We start from the raw sequence: 24,755 nt of genomic DNA on the forward strand, positions 1-24,755 counted from the left end.
TAATAGTTCTTGAGTTCAAATAGTAGTCACACCAGTCACAGTTAGTTTTGTTAAAGACAGAAAAACATACAAATATATAGAAATGTAGAGTTTCTGTAAGTTTCTTATTTGGTCCTTAGTTAAGTTCCGAGTTTCTGTAGACACATTTTTAACAAAATAAATTAGATGTTCTACAGGAATCTAAAATCGGAGATTGCGGTGTTGGCCCTGTGGTTGAACTACTTGATAGTGTGGGTTCGAAACCTGGCAAGTACTCACCTACATATTTTCATGATTTCAATTAAAGCATGTTCAAAAGGCTTTGAAATCTACCTACTTATTTATTATTTTAATTTTATACAAGAATTTTAAGTGATTTTTCTGTTTAGTATTTTCTAGCTGGCATAGTCGTTACTTTTCCTTCGTCTATCATACTCTTAATTTTCCTATATGTCCCTACGACTTAATTTATGATTTTTAAATAATTACTATTTACAATCATTTACTTGTGACAACACAGGGCATTTAATCTACAATCTTAACCTATTTTCTCTACTTCCCTAATTTCATCTAGTCCTATAGATACTCCAAAAAAGGAAAGAACATTCAAAAATCTAAAATATCCCCTTAATAATTTCAGAGAAAGTGTCCCTGCTGTCCCGCTTATTCAGACGAAGCGGCCGCAGCAAGCAGACGCGCGCGATGAGCACCTTCTCTGCGCAGTTCCCGCCTACGGAGTGGTTCAACTCCAAGGCGGTGCACCTACACTGCGTCGCCACACAGACCAACTCAAAGGTACGTATTCACCCTTTTTTTTGAGGGGGGAAAATCATCCAGTGACTTTTCTCGCCTTGGGCGAGGCGAGAGGGAGTGTCAGACTCTTACTGACTAAAAATCACCCCGTTTTATTCTCCTGCCTTTCGAGCCGGAGCCCCGGTAAACCCACTAGGTAGTCCGCAGCTCCGGACGTATTCACCCTACTAACATAATAAGTACACAGTCGTTAAAGGTAAGCGTCCACAGGCCCGCATCGTACGCATCGTACGTATTCCATATGACGTCATCAGTACGCATCGCATGTAGGCATTGCTGATGATGCGGTCCGTACGATGCGGAGCGGTGGACGCAGTTGTATGAGTTTCATACAAGTTCATACAAGACAAATTAAAATCCATTGCGTGTGATGCGTACGATGCGGGCCTGTGGACGCGTACCTTAATAGCTCTTTTGTGTTCTAAAGGCTAACTTAAATGTGAACTGTCACACGCTGCTGACTGTGCATCACCACTGATGGAGAAAAACACTCCTAATTCAGTACCTATAGCCTTTCTCCTACCTTATACCACGTTAAGTGAACGAATGCCTCGTGGAACAACGTATTTTGGCTTGATTGTACAATTTACAACAAAGTGGACAAAGCATTACAGGCGTTACTCTTAATGTCGTATTACAGCATACAGTCCTACAAGGTTTCGCTATTATCAATACGCATGGCACGCAATTAGTCACACAAAGTAAACATGTGACGGTAATAAATAACGCGCGTGCTGAGCCAAGGATAAACTCAGTTAGCATATACGTGTAAAATTAACTAATCATGTAATCATTTTCTAATTACTATGTTTTGTTTTCCAGGAGTCATTGCAGAGTCAAACATCTTTCGTCTCATCATACTACGACGGTTCGGAGATCAGTAATCGGTCGTCGACACTGCCAAGGCGGCACAAGCGCCACCTCTCCACGGAGTCGGGACTGGCGGGCTCTCACTACGACCACTCGCCCGTCAGGCACTCCAGCCCCAGCTCTGGCAGTTTACCACGCTCCACTCTAAGCAGGAGTTCCACCAACAAAACCATCCTCGATCACTTCGGATCACCACAAAGAAATAGCGATCCCAAACTAAGAGACAGTCCAAGCGGAAGCCTTAGGAGGGTAGATTACTCCAATTCAGACCACATCATGTCAACTAGTGGTCCTTCCAGTTTAGAAAGTACGACTACACACCCACAACGCACACCAAGAAAGGACGCCAAAAACGGTCAGTTGGACCAAAACTCTCCAATGAAAAGGGGATACAACACTAGCGGGAGTAGCGGCCATTCCAGTTTAGAGTCCCACATATCTGACCGCACGTTAAAGCCTTCGCCTAGTCATAGCAACGCACACGGAGCTCCCGGCCTTAGCAGAGCACAGTCACTCGTCAAAGTACAGAGCTTACAGAGCTCGCCAAAAAGCCTGCACAAATTCAGAACAAAACCGCCCATGGTCGGTGGTGAAACGGTAAAAAACGGTAACACATCACCCAAAAGTTCGCCAAAAAACTGTCCAAGCACACCCAAAAAAACCGCAACCCCGCTGCATAAAACCTTGGGGACTAAGGTAGAAAACCCGTCGACGACGATGTTGGCCAGCTCTAATTCTAACAACTCTATCACGCTAAAAGTTACCACAAATACTATCTCTCAGAACGGTGGTGGTACTAACACCAAAGTTTATGTACAAAATTCGCCAGTAAGGTCCGTTATTACTTTTGAGAATGGCAAAGTCACCGAGACTTCAAACGGGAGCAATATTTACATCATCAACGACGATAGGCAGGTCGTGTCCGTGTCACAGAACGGAGTACAAAATAAAACTGCAAAAAACCCAACTGAAACCTCATTCGATGTTTGCGTAGAAAAGAATAAACAGATGTATCAACAAGAGGAACCAATTAAAGTCCAAGAAAATAAGTTCAATAAGAATTCAATTAACGACGCGGGTATGAACAATAATCGTAAGCTTTCGTTGCAAATTGGTGGTGCGACTAACAACAATAGTTTTGTGTACAAAAATCAATTAAATAATACGAATGAAGTTGCATCCAATCCTGCTTCTCCAGCCATTCACAATAATATAAATAATTTGGAAACTACCGCGAATAGTATTCCTTCGACGCCAACTAAAAGTTACGATAACATTATAGGATCGTTGGGAAGTTTGAGGTACCAGAAGAACTCGTTGTCGTCAGCCAACAGCGGGATACAACCGAATATAAATTCAAATAGCGAGCTGAAAAGCGTCGACTTGCTAAAAAAGGCAGCAGCGTTACAAATGCTGAACGGACTCCCTAATGTAAATAACAGGGTGAGCTCGGATTCCATTGCGAACATGCTAACGAAAGCTATCGACCAGAAACCGACAGTGCTGGGGTCCGAGCCGAACTTAGCACTGAAGAACCAAGAGCCGATAAAGGACATAAACACGTCGGTGGAGAAATTGAATTGCTTGGAAAACAAACAGAAGAGGTACAGCCTGAGCCAAGAGAGCAAGAAGGAAAACCAGGATTTCTACAATTTTCCGAGTTTAAGCGATTTGAGCTTTAATTTCACTAGTTTAGCAGCGCAAAAGATATTGAAAGGCGTCAGTATCAACAGTGTTGACACGCTTGTCGAGTTGAACATGGCTGCGAACAACTCGGAGAAGCAGAACAATCGTGATGTCGCCGCTGTGTGCACAGACTTTGGCCTTGTATAGCAATTATCATATATTTTTTGTTGTAAAATGTACAATAGTAGACATAACACTGTATGATGTAAGGTAGTAGTAAAACGTATTCATAACTACATTGTAACACGCTTTAGATACGCAATACCTTCGTACGTTAAGTTCAAAAATGTTACTCGTTTAAGATTTTGTACTCCCTACTTACGGAATTTATCTCTTAAACACATTGTATCCCCTATTATTAAAATTTTATTTGTCTTTACTAACTTATTATCATCGAAAGTATCAACGTAGAAATTATTTAACACAGTATTCATAAAATGTAATCGTAAATGAATAATCGGAACATTCTTAGTTTGTAGCTCACTTTAAATTATCGAGACAATAAAATAGTAACACCTGTGAGAACAAAATGTGGCCTAAAACTGCCTAATTACGTGGGAAATTAGTGCCTAATTCGATTGTAATAGAATTTTAATTGAAATGTAGCCATATTGTAGTTTCACTATCTTAGTAAATATGCGGCTCTCACGCTATTAGATAACCTGTATTAATTGATCCCCTCCACAGCACTTCTGTTCGTGCCATCACAGTAATATTTCCAGTGAAAAAGTCGAGTACAAACTAGAATACCTAACTCCAACAGATTCCATCCAACAATGGGAATTTATAGGAATGATTTGTAAAATGTATGTCATGTATTAAGTGCCATAAAACCATAGTATTACATAATGCGGGCGAAATATGGAATGGGAAGCGGTATTTGATTGATCATTCATGTCTAAGAATTTTGCTATATAATTGTGTATGAAAGCAATGGGTATTTATTCATAGGGAACATAATCTGAAGTCATATCGCAATTAGTTTAATTCAGTAATAACGCCATTTGTAAAAATTTATTAACAATATAAGATGATGCTTTAAAATAATGTCGTTTTATTTGCCATTTTGAAAGTGAGATATTTAGGACTCCCTACATTTCCCTCCCTAATAAAACCCTCAACGATAGTTTCGTGCTTGGAGAGCACTTTTGCGCAAACGCACTTAGCGTAACGATACGCACGCTTGGTACCATTTACACAACTCAACTATTAACATTTAGAACAATGCTCATTTTCGACACTAATCAAGAATTAATTGCTGTTCGTTGGTCTCGCTAAAACTCGAGAATGGCTGGACCGATTTGGCAAATTATGGTATGTGGACTTCCTAATGAAATTATAATTCCTATTAATAATGTTTGAGGCGGTACGAAGTTTGCCAGGTCGTCTAGTGGTAGATATAATTTAGAAACAATGATGTACTGCAGGAACTTGCCCGCCTTTATATAATGGCGGTAAGTAGCGTATCGCAATAAATGCTTGGAGCATGAACGAGATCGATTCTCGGGCGTGCAAGAAGTTGTCAGAATGCCAATTTCTGTCAAAATTCAAAATCTATTATGACAGGAAATGTTATTCATATAGTGTCAAGTTAAGATTTGGATATTTATATTATGTCAATAGCAATATGCACACATGCATCCATTTATGCAAGAAAATCCATCACTGTTTGCGTCTCTTTTGAAAATGTATTTCCAATAAAATTGTAACTGGTCCTCATCATCATGAATATCAAGTATAGCTCTTCTTCATAATTAAATATTACCATGATAAGTATTAACCTGAACGTAGGCATATTTACAACTCTTCCAATAAAACCAATTTGTATACAAAATATAAAATTTATTAACTACTTCGTAAAATGTAAATTCATATCAATATCACTACTAAGTTCTGCTATAAACAAGCTATAGTGCTGTGTTCCATTACATCGGTTACTTGCGACGGTTCAGTTTCAGTCTGACTTTTAATTGAGTTCAACCAATCATCTGTCGGATCTATTTTCTTTACGTCCGCATCAGAACTGTCACTTTTATCATCCTCCGTAACACTCTCCGGACAGTCCGGACATTCAACCTCATTGTTATTGAGACTACTGTGGTTAATCTCAATCTCACATACTTTGACGGGCGATGTACTAGTTTCTAAATCTCTAAATTTTTTCGACACTTCCTCAGTTTTAATATTTACATAACATACGCAGTTGTCTGTGGCAGTAATCTGTTTCAAAGCAGCCTCCTCTATAGCCTCTAAGTCCGCCTCCTTTTCACCAACCTCCTTAGTCACCTCCTCAATCGTTTTATAAGAGTACATATGGTCATCCTCAGGGTTCACATAATCTTCTAGTGTAAAAGTATTACTATCAAAGTTCAGTTTCTCAAAATCAATAACACCGTAATTACTTACATTCTCTAATAGTGTGGACTCGTTATTGAAGCATATATGAATATTTTGAACACAATTCCGCTTCAAGTCTTTGTCGTCTTGGCATTGTTTACTTATAGCATCTAGTTGTCGTAAAGTTTTCAATTCTCGAGCTTTTAAAGTTGCGTATACTCGCGCAAACGACGCTCTAACGTTGCTTTTGAGCTGAAAAGATATCACAAAAATTAAATATATTTCTAAAATCAATAGTTACATTGAATATTTAAGATAAAACTTACATTTTCTATATTTTTATCAAAATCATCTGAATCACTCGCCATGTTTACGTTTATTAGAAAGTTTGACGTTTATCTGAGAAAGTTGCCGAAACATGTTTTTCAAAAACTACTTTTACTCATTCCCAGATAACAAAATAGTAGGACCTATTTGTTTATCCCATAAAATAAACGGTGATTTAAAATTTAAAAATCTAGCATAATAATTTTATTACTTCTACTTTTTAAATTACACTAAAAGTAGTATTTAACTTTATTTCTTTCTATTAGTAGCTCAAAATCTCTGAACTGTTTATTTTTAAATTAATTAAGTACTGGAAACTGGAAAGGAGTCAGGTGAGGAGGGTATCTCAAGTAAAAGGCTTAAAACTAGGTATAGGTATACGGATATACCTAAGAAATCAGCCCCGATCGTGCTGTACTACGTGGCATAATTATTGCCGTAACGCACCATGCTCCTTTATCCCTTTCAGACTAAGGTGTAAGTATATTTATGTTTTGTAACTTGCTCCTGACAGCTTATATTTATCCGAATTACTGAGATGAAAAGTAAAACTCTGATTTGCAAATCAAAGCTACTTAGATCAATTTAAATTGGCAGGTACGATCCATAAGACCAGTGCTGGCGTAAGGACCACTGATACCCCGGACAAAAATGTGGCGCCTACTTGAGGGAAGCAATATCAAGTGTTAGTTTTTTGCTGATCCCATGCACAGAGCGTAGAGCACAGTTCTGAGGGTTTGCACCAGGAGAGGCAAGAGACTCCAACTTCAAACCTTGGCGCCCCCCAGAATTTGTCGCCCTGGGCCATCGCCCCATCACGCCCCCTCCACCCTAACGCCGGCACTGCATAAGACAGTAGTGTTTTGATACTATTAAACTTAGTTTACTATTTATAGCATCTCTTTTGATAAATTAATAACATAGTAAATAGTACTAAATATAATTGTGTATAGAATAAACTTATTGCTAATTAAAATAAGTAAAATATTAATAAATTAAAATAGGTACTTATGTTTGTCAGTACTTCATAAAATTTTTAGTTCAATAAATATTTTAGAAACAGTTGTTTCAGCTCCAATTTAATTTAATAGGTGCTGGTTTATTTCTAAAATTAAATATTAAAACATTTAATTCTAGATAAAGTAAAAATATCGTACTAACAGATTCCTACCATTTTCGCTACAGTAATAGACTAGTGGCAACATTGAATTAAAAAAAACATTATTGATTTTTCATTTGACAAGTCGCTGGAAAACATTCTCGGATTCTTTATTTTTCTCGGTTAAATGGATTAAAATATTCTATTTAGTGAAGTGTTTAGTGTCAAATCGGTTGTTGTTTGTGAAAAGCTATTCGAAAATAAACAAAGGATATGAGTGAATTAAGACATCGGCGCGGGGAAGGTGATGGAAACGACAAACTGGAGAACGCTGGCGAATCTGATCACGTACGTGCTTTATTATATTGTTAATTCTCACATAAAACCTGTTTGTAATAAAATTTCTGTTAAGTAATATTATAATGCGTTATTAATAGGTTGATTCGGAGGAGGAGAAGAATATAGAAGAGAAATATGTGGATGAATTGGCGAAGTCTTTGCCACAGGGAACGGATAAAACTCCGGAAATCCTTGACTCTGCTCTTTCGGGACTATCGTCAAGGTAATACAGTTTTTTGCTACAGTTGCATTCTATTTATAAAATAGTTGAGGAAGATGTATTGTTGTGCTATTACTATGATATCATGTAATTGTAGCATTCAATGAAAGTTTTGCTTTTAAAATAGTCGGACGCCGCAAACTTACAAACTCGTATAAATATCGGATATCATACCTTTAGCAATACAATTATTACAAAGTTTACAAGTATTTTGTTGGCAAACAAAGAACATATTGTAAGTTATTTACAGTGCATATAAGTATTTGTTCACATCACTATTGATTTATTTTATATTTATGATATGGGCAACAGAAATATGCCTAAAATATCCTTTGTTCCTATCTGTGCAGATATAGTAAAAAATAATTGCATTGCTCATACTAAAAAATGTTCTACAAAGAGGTTGTGTCAGTAAATCCTTATTTAATTCTATTTTACATAATAGTGAGAGATAAACTAGTCTTTAAAACCAAGTGGGGTAAGGTCAATATTACTACTTTCATTATCATTTAAATGTAAATTGCTCAAACTGGTTTCACAAAGGAAATCCACTTAAATATTATGTATTGGTATTAGGTACATAAAGTAATATGATGCTAAATCTGATCTAATAAACATTAATATGATTGACTAAATAAATATTGATATTTATCCAATTATCCAATGAATTATTAGGTACATGTATGTGTTGTGTTAAGAGAAAAGCACTGCCAAATGCTTATGGTTTAATAATCAATATCAATACAAAATCTCTGGATCTCTGCTCTTGGTTTTAATAGAAATTTATGAAACTAATATCAAAAGTTGAAAACTAGAACTCGATTTCTTAAGTTATTAATTTTGGCAGATAAATCTTCCCTTAGCAAGTAACTAACATTATATTTAATATCATTTAGATGGAGGAACTGGGTTATCCGAGGTATCTTCACCTGGTTGATGATTGCTGCGTTCTGCCTGCTCATCTACGGAGGACCACTGGCTCTTATGATCACGGTAAGTAATGTGATTTGTTTTGTGCTAAAATTAAATGTTGGTACAACTAATTAAAAAATAGATCACACTGATATTATAAATGTAAAAGTTTGTTTGTTTGTTTGTCAATCACACTGAAACTACTGAATAGATTTTGATGATTTGGGTATAGGATGTTCTTTATTTCATGGAGAACGCATGTGTAGCCACTGGCAGAAGCTAGCAAATTATAAAGATATGTTTAAATGGAAAAGGCAAAGCCTATAGAAGCTAGTAATTTATAAACATTTTGGGTGATTAATGAGTAATTTAAAAATATACATGTCACAGCCACAATATTTTACGAACAGTTTTTATAGAACCTATTATAGGTGATCAGCATACATTTTCCTCTTGTTTCTTATTAAAATAAGTTAACATAATGATAATAACAATGTGGTTATCCGACTTCCTGCTTCACTAGTGGTTATTGTCAAATAATTTACATAACAAATGTAGCTGTTTTGCATGAGATAATCTGGTTTCTTTATTTATACATAAAAAATAAAAGACCTAGTAAAATACTACATTTTTTGTATATTTAATCTCTATTCTTTGTTTAATTCTATACATTTATTTAAATAAAAACGAATTAGTGGCCAAATACCAACCTATTCTTACATTATTATAAGTACAGTAAGTTACATTAATACAGTCTGTAATGTGTATGAACGCTACAAACTCAAAAACTGCTGAACAGAATTTTGTCATAGTTTTGTTCACCAATAGACAGTGTGATTACTGAGGAAGGTTTAGGTGTATAATTTATTGTGGTTTTAACCATGCGAGAGACAAGCTAATTACTTAGATACCTAATCTAGTCTAGATTAATAAAAAATGAAATGTCTGTTTGTAATATTGAAATAACTGCTTTTTACTACATGCGATACATACACCAAAATAATATATTTTATTTAAAAAAATTATCAGTCTATCTGTTTGATTGTTTGTATTGGCTAATCTCTGAAATGACTAGACCGATTTTGACAGGACTTTTATTGGCAGGTAGCTGATGTATTAAGGAGTAACTTAGGCTACTTTTATTTTAGAAAACATGTTTTATTTTCTATACATACATAATAAAAACACGGACGAAGACGCGAGCATCAGCTGGTTACAAAATAAATGTTTCAATAGATGCTAACTTTAAGTTGATTATAACAATTTTTTCCACAAATAGATAGTTACTAAATATGTTTGTATGAATGTGTGTACAAAAGTTGACCAACAACGGTCAACCGACCGTGTAGCTGCATGCCGCAACGCATCCGCTGCGTACGTGACCCCCAAAATACTAGTTTACGTTTCGTAATCTACGGAAAAATGTTAGAATAAATTATTATTGTAATAATTGTATCTAGGTAACTAGTTACATTTTAAAGAAATTACGTCGTACTCATTATCCCAGTAGTTTGCTTAAAATAGATATTTTATTGTGTACAAAAAGCCGATTTATATTAAACAAGAATATTATAATAATTTTTTTACCTATATTTTTGCACGTTCACGATTTTTACATCAGCTACTTGCCAATAACAGTTCCGTTAAATTCGATCCAGCGAGCGGTCAGAGATTAGACTATATAAACAGACACATAGGCAGACAAAAAAATTAAATATATTTCTATGTATGCATCGTATGTATGTTTCCATGCTTGCAGTTATTTTAATATTACAAACAGACACTCCTATTCTATTTATGTGTATAGATGTAAGATAATAATGTAAATTAAATGTACGTACAACTTAATTCAAGCATAAACCAAAGCAGAATAGGTATCACGTTTTTAAACATAGCATTTTTATTATAGGAGGTATTTTCAACATCCTCGTCCAAACCGAATAATTTCGACAGCAGAAAAATACATCTTACCCACCCAACAATTAACTCTATATTCCCTTCACCAGGTACTGTGCGTGCAAGTGAAATGTTTCGAAGAGATCATCAACATTGGGTACGCGGTGTACCGCGTCCATGGACTCCCCTGGTTCAGGTCCCTCTCCTGGTACTTCCTGCTGACTTCCAACTACTTCTTCTATGGAGAGAACCTCATTGATTACTTTGGAGTCGTCATTAATAGGACGGTGAGTCATTTAATGTATTATTTTTTATGTAATTTATTAGACTACCAAAATGTAATTAAGTATATCCAATTTGGACTTTATGTCAATAAAGTAAGTGAAAGAAGTCATAACTAACTACTATTGTGTGAAATTATAGTAGAAATACGGTAACAAGGCCATCAAGCTGTTAAAAATTAAAAAAAAACTAATTTTGGTAGCTATTTTATTTCGAGTCTGAGTATGTTTGATGTGAATGTAAAAAAGTGGCACTCACGATACAGGAGAAAATACGTTTTTAAAATACTAAACTAAAACTTGTAGGTAATAATAATAATCACCCTTTCAACCAACAATGCTTTTCCATTATTATTTGTCCAACAAAAATGACCTTTAATGCTAATACAATAAAGACACTTTCAAGGCCATGGGCGTTACACAAAAAATAGTCATTCTGAAAATAGTCTTTCTATGGGGAAAATAACGGTAACAAAAATAAACTTATTTTCCTGTTATAGCTATCGGTATTATGTACCTGATGTTCTAAATAAAACCGTAAAACAATGTTAATTAGATATATTTTAGCATATCAAAATACCTAGTCATCCATATCACTTTCGTATAATACTACCTCAATCAGATTTCTGATTTTCCGCACGTGAATATTACAATCCTCTCGGATGAGAAATATAAATTGAATTCATTGTAATGCAAATCGAGTGTCGTCTACGTAATTATGTCATTCGCGAAATTTCGCATGACATTATACAGAGTGGGATTTTCCTTCTCTACAATTATAGGTGTCTGAAATCTATAGATACTACTAGCTGAGCCGGTAAACGTTGTTTTGCCTCATAACCACTCTAACGTCCAGCCGCGCACGGCATCCGAACCGCGCGCGACTCGCAAGTTCGTCGTAACAAAAAACCTATATAGCTACTGAACCGTAATGCCTAGAATAAAGAAAAGAATACCAAAAAAAGATTGAAGAATACTGATCAATCTTAACGATATTTTAAAATCTTTAGTTAATCTTTAAAATACAATAAAACGGGTTAAACATGAAACACAAAAAAAAAAACAGAATTATTTCTACCTTTTTAGAATATACGGCACAACTATTGCATATTTTATCAATAAAATATTTTTACAACAAACTAGACTCATTACCCTTTCTTTTGATGTATATATGATTATATTCGGTTAACTTTAAGTATTGTAATTAAATCGAAAGAAAACACTACTCGTAATTTTACACATCAAAAAACCTGAGGAACACATTGACATTATTATGGAATCTTCAATGAATTTAGTATATTTCTCTTTGAAAAATGTATTATTTTGCTAATTACGAAATGTATTTCGATATTTTATATACTATTGTAATGCAAAGTATGTAAAATATGTATAAACAAAACTAAAAGTGGCCAACACCAGACCGGCCATTTTTTTCGAAACAACAATCGTTTGAAGTTAAAATTAGACTAGATTTATCAGCTAAAACTGTGATATTTGTACATCATCGTAAAGCATAAATCTTCTAGTTTATTTTGATGTATAACACTTGCAAGATAAATTAAACAAAACTGTAGTATTTACGACATAATTGTTGGAACTCACAAAAACACGTCAAAAACGAGTCAACTAACTTTAAAAACTATGGTACAGCAACATTATCTTTAATTTTATATTTTGTTTGTCAAAGCAACGCCTTGTCTTATTTTTTCGTCGAACAATTTATTCAGCTGTATAGATAATCAGTCAAAACTCACCAAACAAGACCGTATTTTAAACTAGAGGGAGTTAAACAGAACTCGTCACTTTGGATACTATAGTATCCATGGACGTCAGAGTGGATAAATTATTTCTAGACAATAAATAGTAGCCGATTCTCAGACCTACTGAATACGCATATAAGATTTGCTAAAAATCGGTAAAGCTGTTTCAGAGGAGTACGGTAACTAAGATTGTGACATGGAAATATGTATATATTTTCTTTTCTATTTATTAGTTTAACAACTATTGAAGATTTACAGCTAACATAACAGAAAGTAGAAATTATATGTGAGACTTGACAGCTTATAACAAGTCTTTTAATAATAAATATATAGTATTACGACCCGGTAGTACTTGTATTGAAAAATGAGTTAAATAATGGATAGTAGATTTATTGACCAAGACTATAAAACATCTCGCTAAGGTCCTATGGTAGCCGAGTAGCAGGCAAAACCGCGCAACAGATAGCTAGCTGGTAAAACGTAAAAATAGATAAGTTTCTATCTATCGGTTTATTGAAATTTATTGATCCAGAGGCCTATAAACTAACACAAATTACGGGGATAATGTACGGACCGCAATGTTAATAGTTATTCATTACACTTAGGTAATGGAATTGAACTGTGGTACAAACAATATTACTTTTAGTTAAAAAATATATACCTCTAAAAGTCTTAATATTCATTTGAATATTTTACCTTAATCGAGTTGACTGTAGAATATCATAATTATTCATAGCAAACTGCGTGAAACAGAATCAACGACACGTTTTTAATTGTACGAAAAATATTCATAATATGAGTTTGACACACACTACAATCATACAACAACATAATATTATTATAGTTACTCAACCGTTGATCAACAAATGCACTTGGAAAACACATTCGAAAATACTCTCATATAAACAAATACGTATATACGTAAAGTCGACACTCGTTAATTCAAACTTTTGATAATTCATCACGAGGTCCATAGAAAATCTCTTTATAAATCGAAATAAATCAAAAATTTTTTTTTATAGGTACATAGTAGTTAGTAGTTCGAACAGAAAAATCAATTCTACGTAACCAAATGACTTGTTAATTCGAACTTATCGGCATCAAACTCACGACGATTCGAAGTTGCGGAGAGAAAAGGACAGATATATCAGAACTTGTACCGACATTTTGAGAAAAATTCAAATTCCGTCCGGAATTTGATATTCCGAACATTCAATAAATTCGAAATAATATATTTGAAGAGTCCCAGTCCAGTTTCGAATAACGAAAGTCGAATGTAGTACCATAATAGGTATAATCAATTGTATCACCCCACTGTATCTTATCTGTTGAAATAATTTATGCGAATAGCCATCAACCTTTATTGCCAGTCACAGTCAGTAATCGTACGATCAGCTGATAAAATATAATGATTAGATTATTTCCTATCAGAGTTCGTAGTTCTTGTTTACATGTGTAAAGTACTAATGTAGAGAGATTTATGAAAAGTAGAAAATGCTCTGAAATCGTTTTTGGTAGGTTAGGTTGACATTTTTTGAAGTTCTACGGAAATAGCAAGATAAAATAACGTTTAAAAAAAGTTTAGCTAGAGAAATAAGTCCATTCTTTATTTAATTTTAGCAATGGAGTTTATCGAAGATTTCTACATATTCATTCAGGTATCAGTACCCTTAGTATGAGTTTACTTAACAGCTGGCTCGAATAAACCAACCAAAGCGCCGAATGCGCTCTCGTTTCGATTACTTTAAACGTAAAACAAAATCGTACTAAACTTTCATAACTTCTTTGATATCGACAAGATCTGTCCCTGTAATTTATTGCCAATCCAATCACCCAGTAACATAAAAAACCACAATAAAATGTCTATAATATGTATCTCCCAATGATAAGAACATCGTATGACCACAAATGGACATTGGTCATACGAAAATACTAGAATGATTCAGAGTTTACCAACACTATCTTTCTTTCATCAATAGCGAACGCGTGATTTGAATGCCTCTACGTCATTAATAAGTCGTTATGATAAGCACTTGATTGAGTGACCGAGATTGTGTTGTTGGCCTTGCTTACACTATCTACGTAGTTATAAATATTTTTGTGAAAATTTACGTTTATAGTCATATCTAAGTTTCTTAGATACGTCAGTGTCTGGGCATGTATAGACCCTGATTATCGAAATATCTTCGGCGTTATGGAATCCGCATAGCCTTTATTTTTTCTTTGGGGAAGAAAAATCATCCAATGACTTCTCCCACTTTGGGTGAGGCGAGAGCGAGAGTAAGACTCTTACTGACTAAAAACCACCCATTCCTTCTCCTGCTTTGTGCCGGACCCCGGTAAATCAGTATAGACCTTACGGATAGTCTGTAACGCGAAAATCAGAATGCGACGACGCTTATAAATCTCAATGAATTAAGAGATTATGGGTACCTCGATCTTCTAGCTAAAATAAAGTAAATGGAAGAAAGAAGAATGATACAGTAGGTAACAGTTAATTAAAATAACTAGTGATTACAAACTTACTTATAGTTAATTAGGGCCCGCATCAAAATTTAATCAATGAATAGTGCTTCCTTGGCGACAGTAATAGTCTAATCTAACATAGTACATTGCACATCGACGTTACACGTGTATACAATCCAAGCATCGTATCTGTTGCCTAGCAACGAGTCTAATAACCTTAATAAACACTAAATTGATATGCGACAATAATGATTAAACAGCCAAACTGTATCGTGACGTAGAGGCGTAAATAATATATTTGTTATCACCCCTATCTTCTAGCGGGTGTCGAAAAAACCAACTAAGTTTTTTTTATTGGTAATGAATGAGTCGGCGGTTGGCCACTATCTCGCTTGATGGCTGAAATAGATAGAAACAGGGCACCATTGCTTTGTGATAAACCCAAACCTTTCAAACTACTGTCTCCAACCGGTACAGGTCAAGCGTGGAGATAATGGGACACCTTCTTATGTAGAGAAGACCTATTGATTACTGGACTGTCATGAGCTGCTGCGACAGTTAAACAATGCACGTTGTTACTAATATACTTTAATGTGTATTCAAATCGATTGCTTTATCGGATTAACCAACCAATTAAATTAACTGATTGACCTCATTGTTACCGAAGTACTCAGGCATTCATTAGTTTCCACCAATAAGAACGTTTTGAAACGATTACTTGATCAAGGAAATAGACAAATTGGATTTGTAATACGTTTGGTAGAATCTGGACGTTTACAAGTTGATAAGTAATTAGGTGAATTGTTCGAGCATAGCGTAGCTGTTACATTTTATGTCCCTTTTTGTCTCAGGGTAATACTTGGTGTCTTGCCAAGGAATGAAAAAGTTAATGTTGTAGGTATGACGATGAATGAATAAAGATATAAACCCATCTTAAATCAGAATGCATTTCATGGTAATAAAGGTATTTTCTTTTTGAACTAACGCAGCAGCTGCTATATGCTCTCTACAAATAAATATAGGTGCTTAGAAGAGTTTTAAAGGTTGGCAATGCCCTTGTAACTCCTATGGCGTTGCCATGAGTGGACCTGATCACTTACCACCAGGTGGTCGGTTTCTAGCTCGCCCATTGAAAAACTTTAAAACATTTCTCCATATATTAGAACTTATGAATTTCCAACCATAAATATTTCACATAAGAAAATTATGATTCAATGTTTTGACGCGCTCGTATTACGAGAGTTCTTTGAATTATTTATGTGAATAACTTACATTTTTGCTCACTATGCGTCAATAATATAATCAGGTCTCGTACAAAAAGCATAATCGCTGTTGTCTATCTGTCAATCAAGGCGTTTTACTTTCAATATAATTTGTGTTTGAATTATTTTCACTTTCTTCTATCAACATAACTTATTTTTTGCAGTAATTATGTAGAGTTACGTGCGTTTTTACCATTGATTTGCAGTATATTAGCAGGGTAGGATATTCTCCTGTGTCGTTGGCGTGTTTATGTTACGGTAAGAGTGAATAATTGAAAATTATTAATAATTATCTACTATTATTAATAATTACCGAAACTCGAGGTAAAAGTGATAAATTAATCACATTTGTCGGTTATTATTAATAATTTTACCCTAGTAGTGATAAATGTGATTAATTTATCACTGATGTGGCAGTGGCAAAGATGTTATTTTTATTTCAATTTAAACGGCAATATATTGTACTTGCACAACAAATATTTGTTGAATTCTATGATGATACTTTTAAAATTTTAATTTGATACATTTATAGGTGCTACAGAAGATTTACAGGTAAACCAAATATGATGATTGATTATTGCTTGTAGGATTCGTGTTGATGTTGTTAATGAAACAATAATTGTTCCGTGTCCTCTGGGCGGTCTTTGCATTGATGACACCCGTGCTTTTCCTCCCGCCCAATCAGAAACAGGAACCTACCCAAACTCCCATGTCCGGTAAGCACCTGCGTCAGGCGGTAAGTGAGGACGCCGTGGCGTCTCTCTAGCCACTTCTCAAACGGGGGACTTACCGCTGCAATGACAGCGAGCCCAGATAAATGTGCCCTAGAAGGGCACTATTTAATACAGCAGGACCTCTTTAATCCGAACTCTGAAAATTTTGCCCCCGTTCGGATTGGTGGAGCGTTCGGATTACAGGGATATAGATGATAAGGGTATTTTTTGCGAATACTATACGAAACTACATAATAGGTACATACATAATACAATATTTGTATTAATATATAAACGTTACATATTTTATTCAACATTTTTGAAGAAATCCCGTATTTTGACGTTCGGAAAGTAACTGGCGGGCGAGAGCGAGACAGCGCGGACTCGGGTCGGGGGTTCGGATTACAGAGGTGTTCGGACTAGAGGGGGTTCGGATTAAAGAGGTCCTGCTGTATTCTAGTTCAGAATATGTGAATTTGTGGTCCTTTTGGTTTAAAGCAAGTACAAGTAACCTTGTTTGTGTGATCTCTAATTAATATAATCGTAAGACGGTGTTTAATATTATAAATAAATACATGCTGGTCAAAAAACATTGGGTTTATATTTATTTTATTACTTTCACCAATATATGTCGTGAATTATTAATAATCACTACTAAAAGTAATAAATTCCGATCGATTATTCACATTTACCAAAACGTGTGATTATTATTAATAATTTTGTAAAATTATTAATAATTTTCAATTAATCAGATTTACCGTAACATTTACACACATCTAGACCTCAAAAGGAATTGTGGATCACACAAAGAGTAGTTTCTAGTATACTAATATTGTGCAACAGCTGGTTATACAGCCACAGCATCAACTGTTCAGTAGTTATCATTAACCAGTATCAGCCTATATCCAGAACCGAAAACGTCACACTAATCACCAACTTCTTCAACAGGACTACCTGAAGTTCTTGGTGACGTACCATCGGTTCATCTCGTTCAGTCTGTACTGCGTGGGCTTCGTGTGGTTCGTCCTGTCCCTGGTCAAGAGGTACTACATGAGACAGTTCAGTCTCTTCGCCTGGACACACGTCGCTCTGCTCATTGTCGTCACCCAGAGCTACCTCATCATCCAGAATATATTTGAAGGTAAGTGTTTTTTTTTGTTTTTCAGGGACCTTAGTCTGCTATAACAATTGTGATCGACCATTCTGACACCATTGTAATAGCAGACTAAGGCCCCTAGTCTCTGTATTGACATTTTGAACTTGAAACTACTTCTGGTTTGGTTAGCCAAAATGTATACATAATTTTTGAAGTGAGTTTGCAGAGGTAAATTGCGTTTTGAAGATATATAAATGAATTGGGATTTTGTTTAAGTTACGTTATCGTGATTTCTGAGTTTTATTTCATGACATGCCAAATAAGTTTTCATTATTGTATTCTTGATATAAATTGTGAATTTCTAACGTTACAAATATGACCCGGAGCTGCGGACTTTCTAGTTACCAGGGTCCGGCTCGAAAAACAGCATTACGAACGGGGTGGTTTTTAGTCAGTAAGAGTCTAACACTCCCTCTCGTCTCGCCCAAGGCGGGATTTCATGGGACATTGAATGATCCACCACTCCTCCCCCCTTTAAAAAAAGAAACGTTACATATTATATCGATAAAATGTCACACAAGTACTGCCTCTAGCGTCCTATAAAGGGCGGAAGAAACAAGACATGAGTACTGACAAGAGGCTGTCGTTTTGAAAAGGGACTGAATACACGTGCCATTCTGTTGTCAGACGTTTCCTACACGCATAGTGTTTGACACGCTGTTACAAGTGTTGTAGATTGGAGTGTTATATAAACACGTTAGTTTGCAAACTAATGTCCTATAATAAGGTCATCGGAGAGATGAAATTGTAAAAAGAAATGTTAACATTATAATATTTTGTCCATTTGATTTGTATGTTAATCAGTTTTTTAATTGATAGCGTACATCGTTTTGTTTTTTGAGTTGGGAAAATTATTTAAAGATTTTGGGCGAGGCAATAGGGAGTGTCAGACTCTTACTGCCTAAAAACCACCCTGTTCCTACTCCTGCTTTTCGAGCCGGAGCTCTGGTAACCCGCTAGGCAGTCCGCAGCTCCGGAACATATTTTAAAGTACGCCTGTTTTACGCGTACGCACTTGTTTGGAATATTTTCCTACCGTACCGTAGTCAGTGTTATTCTTGAACTAAAATATTGTTTTACAATGTGTCAGAAATAGATATTAGTACTTTTGTTCGCTGTATACGAAACTGTTGTAGGTAAATGTTTATGTTTATGTCACAATTTTTAATCTGTTGGTATTATTAGAACACGGATATACGAAATGTAATATGCATAACAAGACCATGCAGGTATTTTTATTGACGACTTTGTTCGTATAAATTAAACCATAATACCACTAATTAGTGGTATTATTTCATTTCATTATAATGAATATGTTTTCAATATATTTTCGAAAATAATTGCTTCTTAAGAAAATAAAAAAATCGTGTCTAATGTTTTAAAATAATCTACAATACAGACATTAGAATCAAAAAGTAGTCATCTACCCTATTATAGTTCTTAGTTCTTTCACTCACACAACTCCTCTTAAAACCCATACCCCAATTCAATTATCCACTAACCTTTACCAAAGCCGGAGTTCACTCAATTTACACCCCTGTTTAGCTAACCTATAAACCTAGTTTCGTCTACCGATGACCTAAATACGTCCCTTGATCCCTTCGGTCCCCCAGACGTAGACAGTTTGGAAAAAATAAAAATATATCATCATCGATCGAGTCTGAAAATTTAATAAGGGATCGGATCGGATCGGATATTGGGCTTATAGGATCGACGAATTTGTAAAGCCTTTAGAATGTAAGGGAATGGAATTGAAGTATATTTAGATGTTTATTCATACGATGGAAGTAATTATGGAGATATAAAAGCGCTATAAAATAGGGCTGAAGGTTTTTATTATTAGTTATCATCTACAATTATAAGATTCAAGATCTTTAGTTACTATGAAGAGCTATTTTAATAAATAATTTTTGCCGAATTTCGAAACAAACGTGTACAAAAATATTTGCAAGTCAGTTTCTTTCTCCATACATACTATTAAATCCGACAACTCTATATACTTTCCGCCATATTCCCCTGGATTGTCCAGATCATGTTGCTTCCTCATTAAAAGTTTTGTATAATATTGAGGTCACATTTACGCTCTAATTGTAACATTATCGCCCTTTTTTGGTCGATACGAACTTTTAGAACACTGCCGAAAATTTTTGCCATACTAGACGGGATCACAAAAAGTAATTAATTCGACATTGGGTCAAGACCTTCAATTAAACGCTTCAGTTTGCTTTAGGGTATTACCTTCATCGTAACAGCCTTATTCGTAAATGGATTATACAGTCTACGCCCCTTATCCACTTTGCAGAAGCCATCAATGTATTCCCACACTATTTTGTAAAAAAAAAACAATGCGTACACTTTCTCAGTTATTTAAAACCGAAAATTTAATTATTATATCAATCGTTGCCATATTGGTGTATTGCAAAAAATCTTGTGACAAAAAAATTAAAAGAAAACAAAAGAAAATGTAGACCGAAAACGTTACGTGGTTTGTGTGTGAATAGATGTGTCGACCTCAAAGAAAAATGGAGTCTAGAAAATTCTACTTACAAAAAGGTATGAAATATTCCGCCACTAAAAAGAAAATATTTTACTACCATTCTAGGAAAAACGCTCTGTGACCTATTTTAATTAGTCTCCAAGTCTCCACTTTTACTGTAATTAAAAAAAGTCTTATTCCAACTTGTACAAACGTCACAGGCTGTAATTAAGGAACGTCTAATTGGAGTAAGGTTTTGCAGAAGAAATATAAATTCTCGGAAACTGGCTTCGACTTTTCTGTGTCAAGTATCAAGCAATCGCGAAGTTTATAAATGCCTATTAAAACTTTTTACTTGGGCACATCTGTTGGGCTTGCTAACACGAGATTATTTATAAGAAAGAGTTAAATATTGTAGTAGAGCGTACAGACGCCGTTCGTTGTATATGACCCACTTTACAAGATTGCGTACTAACCCATATAAATGAGAGTATTGTTCAGCTCGTCAGTCTTCCAATTGAATAAAGTGAAGAGTCTATTAAAGATATTTTATAGATAGGAGAAATGTGACCTGCTGTTTTGAGCACTGCCAGATGTTGAGTCTGTTCGGTCATCAAGACAAACTTGGTTGTAACGTCATGCATAAAAAAGTGGAGAAAAAGTCACATTAAATCCATTGGAATTACAGTTTGAAAGATTGGGCGTCTATTAACATTAAATTAGTTTTTGGCAGTGTCGACATTATAGAAGAATTTTCACGTGTAATTGATAATTCGGAGCATTACACTTTTCTCTCTAATCGCTTGCCAAATCTGACGTTGTATTACATTCTTAACGTGATTGGGGGATTTGCAATGTAATTTTGGCTGTTGTTACGGGCTCATGATTTGTAGTCAATAACGATTCATTTCTGGATACAATTTTACACGTGTTACTCCCGGGACTTAAACTCAGCTCTCAATATTTTGAGGATCATCTATCCATCTCCTTCGTAGTTTTCACTCAAGAATTCATTTAATCCATCAACTATTGGCAGATCGGCCAAATCTCCCACGATGCCGTCATCGACAAGTTTGATTTCGTCCTATATTTTAGTATAGAAATACACGTGATTAATTGGATTCTGAAAATACGTGTGAAGTATAGATATTTTTGGAGTCATCGAAGACTTCTCGGTACGTTTTAGATATTTCTGGAATTTCTAACTAAAGTTTTATTGCGATGGAGTTCATTTATTTCAATTTGGGTCATCTATTTATTTGGCACCAAAAGAAAGTCGAAATGATAGTGAAATTGTAAAATTTTGAAACCCATATCTCTGGTCCGAACCTGCAAATATTTGGGTTAACCAAGATACGACGAATTGAATGGGCTTGCTTATCTTATATCAATCACTATCATGATTTATCTTGTCGGAAATTCGAGCTAAAATAACATTCTGATATCAATCAAAATCGGTCAATATTCCCTTAGAACTTTGCTGAAATGGTTTCCAAAATATCAAAAATGTATTTTCAAGGAAGGTTTTGTCAATATTGTCCTTCGTTTCTCGTGGCTCTTAAACTAACTGTGTGCTTAACAGATGTGGGTCTGGCTCATCTTTGATTTCCAGTTTGTTATCAATTGATTTCCAAAATCGATTTTCATGGGAATAGTATAGAAATATATCTGTTTTCTGTCCTATTTCGTCGCATAAGACACAACAAATTACCCATATTATTTTATGAACACTAAAAGTGTCATAAACGCAAGCGTGTGTAGTGAACGTCTCTTGCGATATTAAATTGTCTGCATGAAATTGGTCGCTGTGTCTAAAATTACGAGAAACGGCCAATTTATTTACTACCTACATGCTTCAAACGATCCTGTTTTCTCATCCATCCATCCGACACTTTCTGTTACTGCTAGAGACCTATTATTTATCACTTTTGCTTTAAAGTAGGTAAAATTATTCAGGTGCGAATTTCCAAAACGCTAGTCTTACCAAACTTAAACAAGTCCTTACAATTGCGTACTGCAAGTAGTTTAAAATTCTTTAGAAGAGAACATCTAACTCTTTTCTGCTTTGCAAATACATAATTACTTGCTATATCATCCAAGACATTAAGTAAAATACCACTCTATGTCATAACCTCTTTCAAAGTGCCCTTGGTACTTTAATTGTGACTGTCGCACGTCAAAATTATAACTGCAGACTCATAAACAATGAACACGTTACTTTAACTGCTCCGTTGATACTCACAGACAATAGTGCTATCATGCAATTCTCGCCTCATTCAACGACTTACTTAAGCATGTTTTTATACATAAAGTCTTATGTACTCCTTCAATAACAGCGCTTTTATTTCTATGCTCACAAGAGTTGTTTTTGCACTCTCATTTTTGCTGTTCACGTGGGGTTGAATATAATGGCATCTAGTTATCTGTTCCTTGTCCAAATTGGAGCTAATAAAGGCGTGTGTTCATGTGGATTGCATATTAGTGTTGTTGCTATGCTTATGTGTGTTCTGATTATGGTAGGGAAATACTTTCATAATGATGAACCTGACAATTTTGAAGGGCGTAGAACTTGATTGTAGTGCCATCTATTTGATGTTCAGTGCATATCTCCTAAACACATACGACTATTTTATCCATTTTTACGTCTACACCGCCGTCGTCGTAAGGTATCATATTTACCCTCTTCTCATTATTAAAAAAATCTTTCTGAATTATATTAATCCGAATTCAGAACCGCTCCAAACTTTTAAGACCTCAGTTACACAAACACGTGCTAAAGACCATAACTAACGATAAAGATACAATTTATACAGTAGACACTAGTCAGACTATGACTCAATTCGTCACAACATAGTAAATGTCTAACTGTAGATAAAACAATAAATATAGCTTAATAAACGATAGCGTTATCAGTCGTTGAACTTGAACCGAAATAAGACTGTTTTGTTGTCTCAAGCATGCACTTTGCGTGTTAATCGTGTAATTGATAATAATGTAATGTTGTGCATGTGTTTAAATAATGATGCATCTACTAAAGACCCTTATAATGTCACTATTCTAGCAGTATTTGTCCGTAGGTTTAGTTGAATTACGTGCTCAGCAACTTCGTGTATTGCTGAGACTTGGGGTAGGCGTTTGCTCACTGCACAAAAACAAAACTCTTTTCTTTACACGCATAGGAATATGTTTTTACTGTGTGTATTTCTACAATGACTTCTACAAATTCACTCAAAAACTTCGAGTACAATCGCACTTAACTATTTTAGAAGGTTCAACACAAAACAATACTGCAGACCTTATATGTATTTATAAGATTTTATAGTTCTAAACGTAAATAAACTCTGTGACCTGTGAGGTTAATGTAACCACACGCTCGACCTCTTGCATGTATTTACATTCATTACATGGCGTGGAACGAATTTCCTGTCGCCAACTGAATTTTTATGCAAGATTTCATACTCATACCTAACAGTTTGGAAAAACATCTTTGAATTGTTTTCTGTTTTAACACATCTTTTTATGTTGTTGTAAAATTTTAGGTCGTTTTCATATTCATTAGTATCATCCCATGTTCAATTTCTGTTTAACGTAGTCTTCTCACTTAAAACACTTTCTTTCTCGCTTCTTCTTCGTCATCTTCTAGCTCTTTGTATCCAGTTATTCCAACCAATTTACGTCTACTATCAGTTCATTAGCTGTAGAACGCCATTAGTTTGCTGAAGCATAATGTCCAGTTAATTAGACCGTATTGCGGATACTTTCACTTAGTTTTAGCTAAATTTGTCTTTCATTCTTCTGTCTACATCTATCTATGAAATTTTTCTTTTAAGTTTCGTGAGACGTAATTAATTAATTATTTTGTTTATCGTCTTACTCATTTACCTATTTGATGAGGAACTCGACTAATTTGAAGCCCTGTTATAGGCTTATATTCATGAGCAGTATTCCGCGACAATCGCCGCGTCGTGTGTTCTTCGTTACATTTCTCTGTGCCATACTGCCCTTCTGTATTCTGTATTTCAATACATTTATTTTCATTCTTACAACAATATTCTTCACACACACAATTCCTGTCATTCCTAACATGAGTAGTGTTGTGCCCTAACAATGTTATCGATATTGTGCCCTGTCTAGTGTCAGCACAACATTGTCACGGACGAAGC

At 35.0% G+C, this 24,755-nt stretch overlaps 3 protein-coding genes across 4 annotated transcripts in view; 2 read left to right on the top strand and 1 right to left on the bottom strand.

Moving 5' to 3' along the window:
• LOC118281590 (probable serine/threonine-protein kinase DDB_G0267686) overlaps positions 1-4,392 on the top strand; it is a 196,100-nt gene extending 191,708 nt beyond the window's left edge. For both annotated transcript variants that reach the window (XM_050701490.1, XM_050701489.1), the window contains exons 8-9: positions 620-774; positions 1,615-4,392. In XM_050701490.1, the coding sequence (XP_050557447.1) occupies positions 620-774; positions 1,615-3,495 (2,036 nt within the window). In that variant the 3' untranslated portion in view covers positions 3,496-4,392. The remainder of the gene's footprint in view (positions 1-619; positions 775-1,614) is intronic.
• Positions 4,393-5,169: 777 nt separating this feature from the next.
• Positions 5,170-6,162, bottom strand: LOC118281640 (uncharacterized). The gene is made up of 2 exons (XM_035602275.2): positions 6,012-6,162; positions 5,170-5,937 (listed from the first exon to the last, which is right to left on the bottom strand). The coding sequence occupies exons 1-2, from the start codon at positions 6,051-6,053 to the stop codon at positions 5,245-5,247; spliced, it is 735 nt and encodes a 244-aa protein (XP_035458168.2). The 5' UTR covers positions 6,054-6,162; the 3' UTR covers positions 5,170-5,244.
• A 1,062-nt stretch (positions 6,163-7,224) lies between these two features.
• LOC118281613 (phosphatidate cytidylyltransferase, photoreceptor-specific) overlaps positions 7,225-24,755 on the top strand; it is a 34,806-nt gene continuing 17,275 nt past the window's right edge. The window contains exons 1-5 of the mRNA XM_050701500.1: positions 7,225-7,459; positions 7,549-7,673; positions 8,567-8,663; positions 10,589-10,765; positions 17,909-18,101. Coding sequence (XP_050557457.1) covers positions 7,385-7,459; positions 7,549-7,673; positions 8,567-8,663; positions 10,589-10,765; positions 17,909-18,101 — 667 coding nt within the window. The 5' untranslated portion in view covers positions 7,225-7,384. The remainder of the gene's footprint in view (positions 7,460-7,548; positions 7,674-8,566; positions 8,664-10,588; positions 10,766-17,908; positions 18,102-24,755) is intronic.

The sequence above is a fragment of the Spodoptera frugiperda genome, chromosome 20 (assembly GCF_023101765.2).
Source record: "Spodoptera frugiperda isolate SF20-4 chromosome 20, AGI-APGP_CSIRO_Sfru_2.0, whole genome shotgun sequence".
Lineage (NCBI taxonomy): Eukaryota > Metazoa > Arthropoda > Insecta > Lepidoptera > Noctuidae > Spodoptera > Spodoptera frugiperda.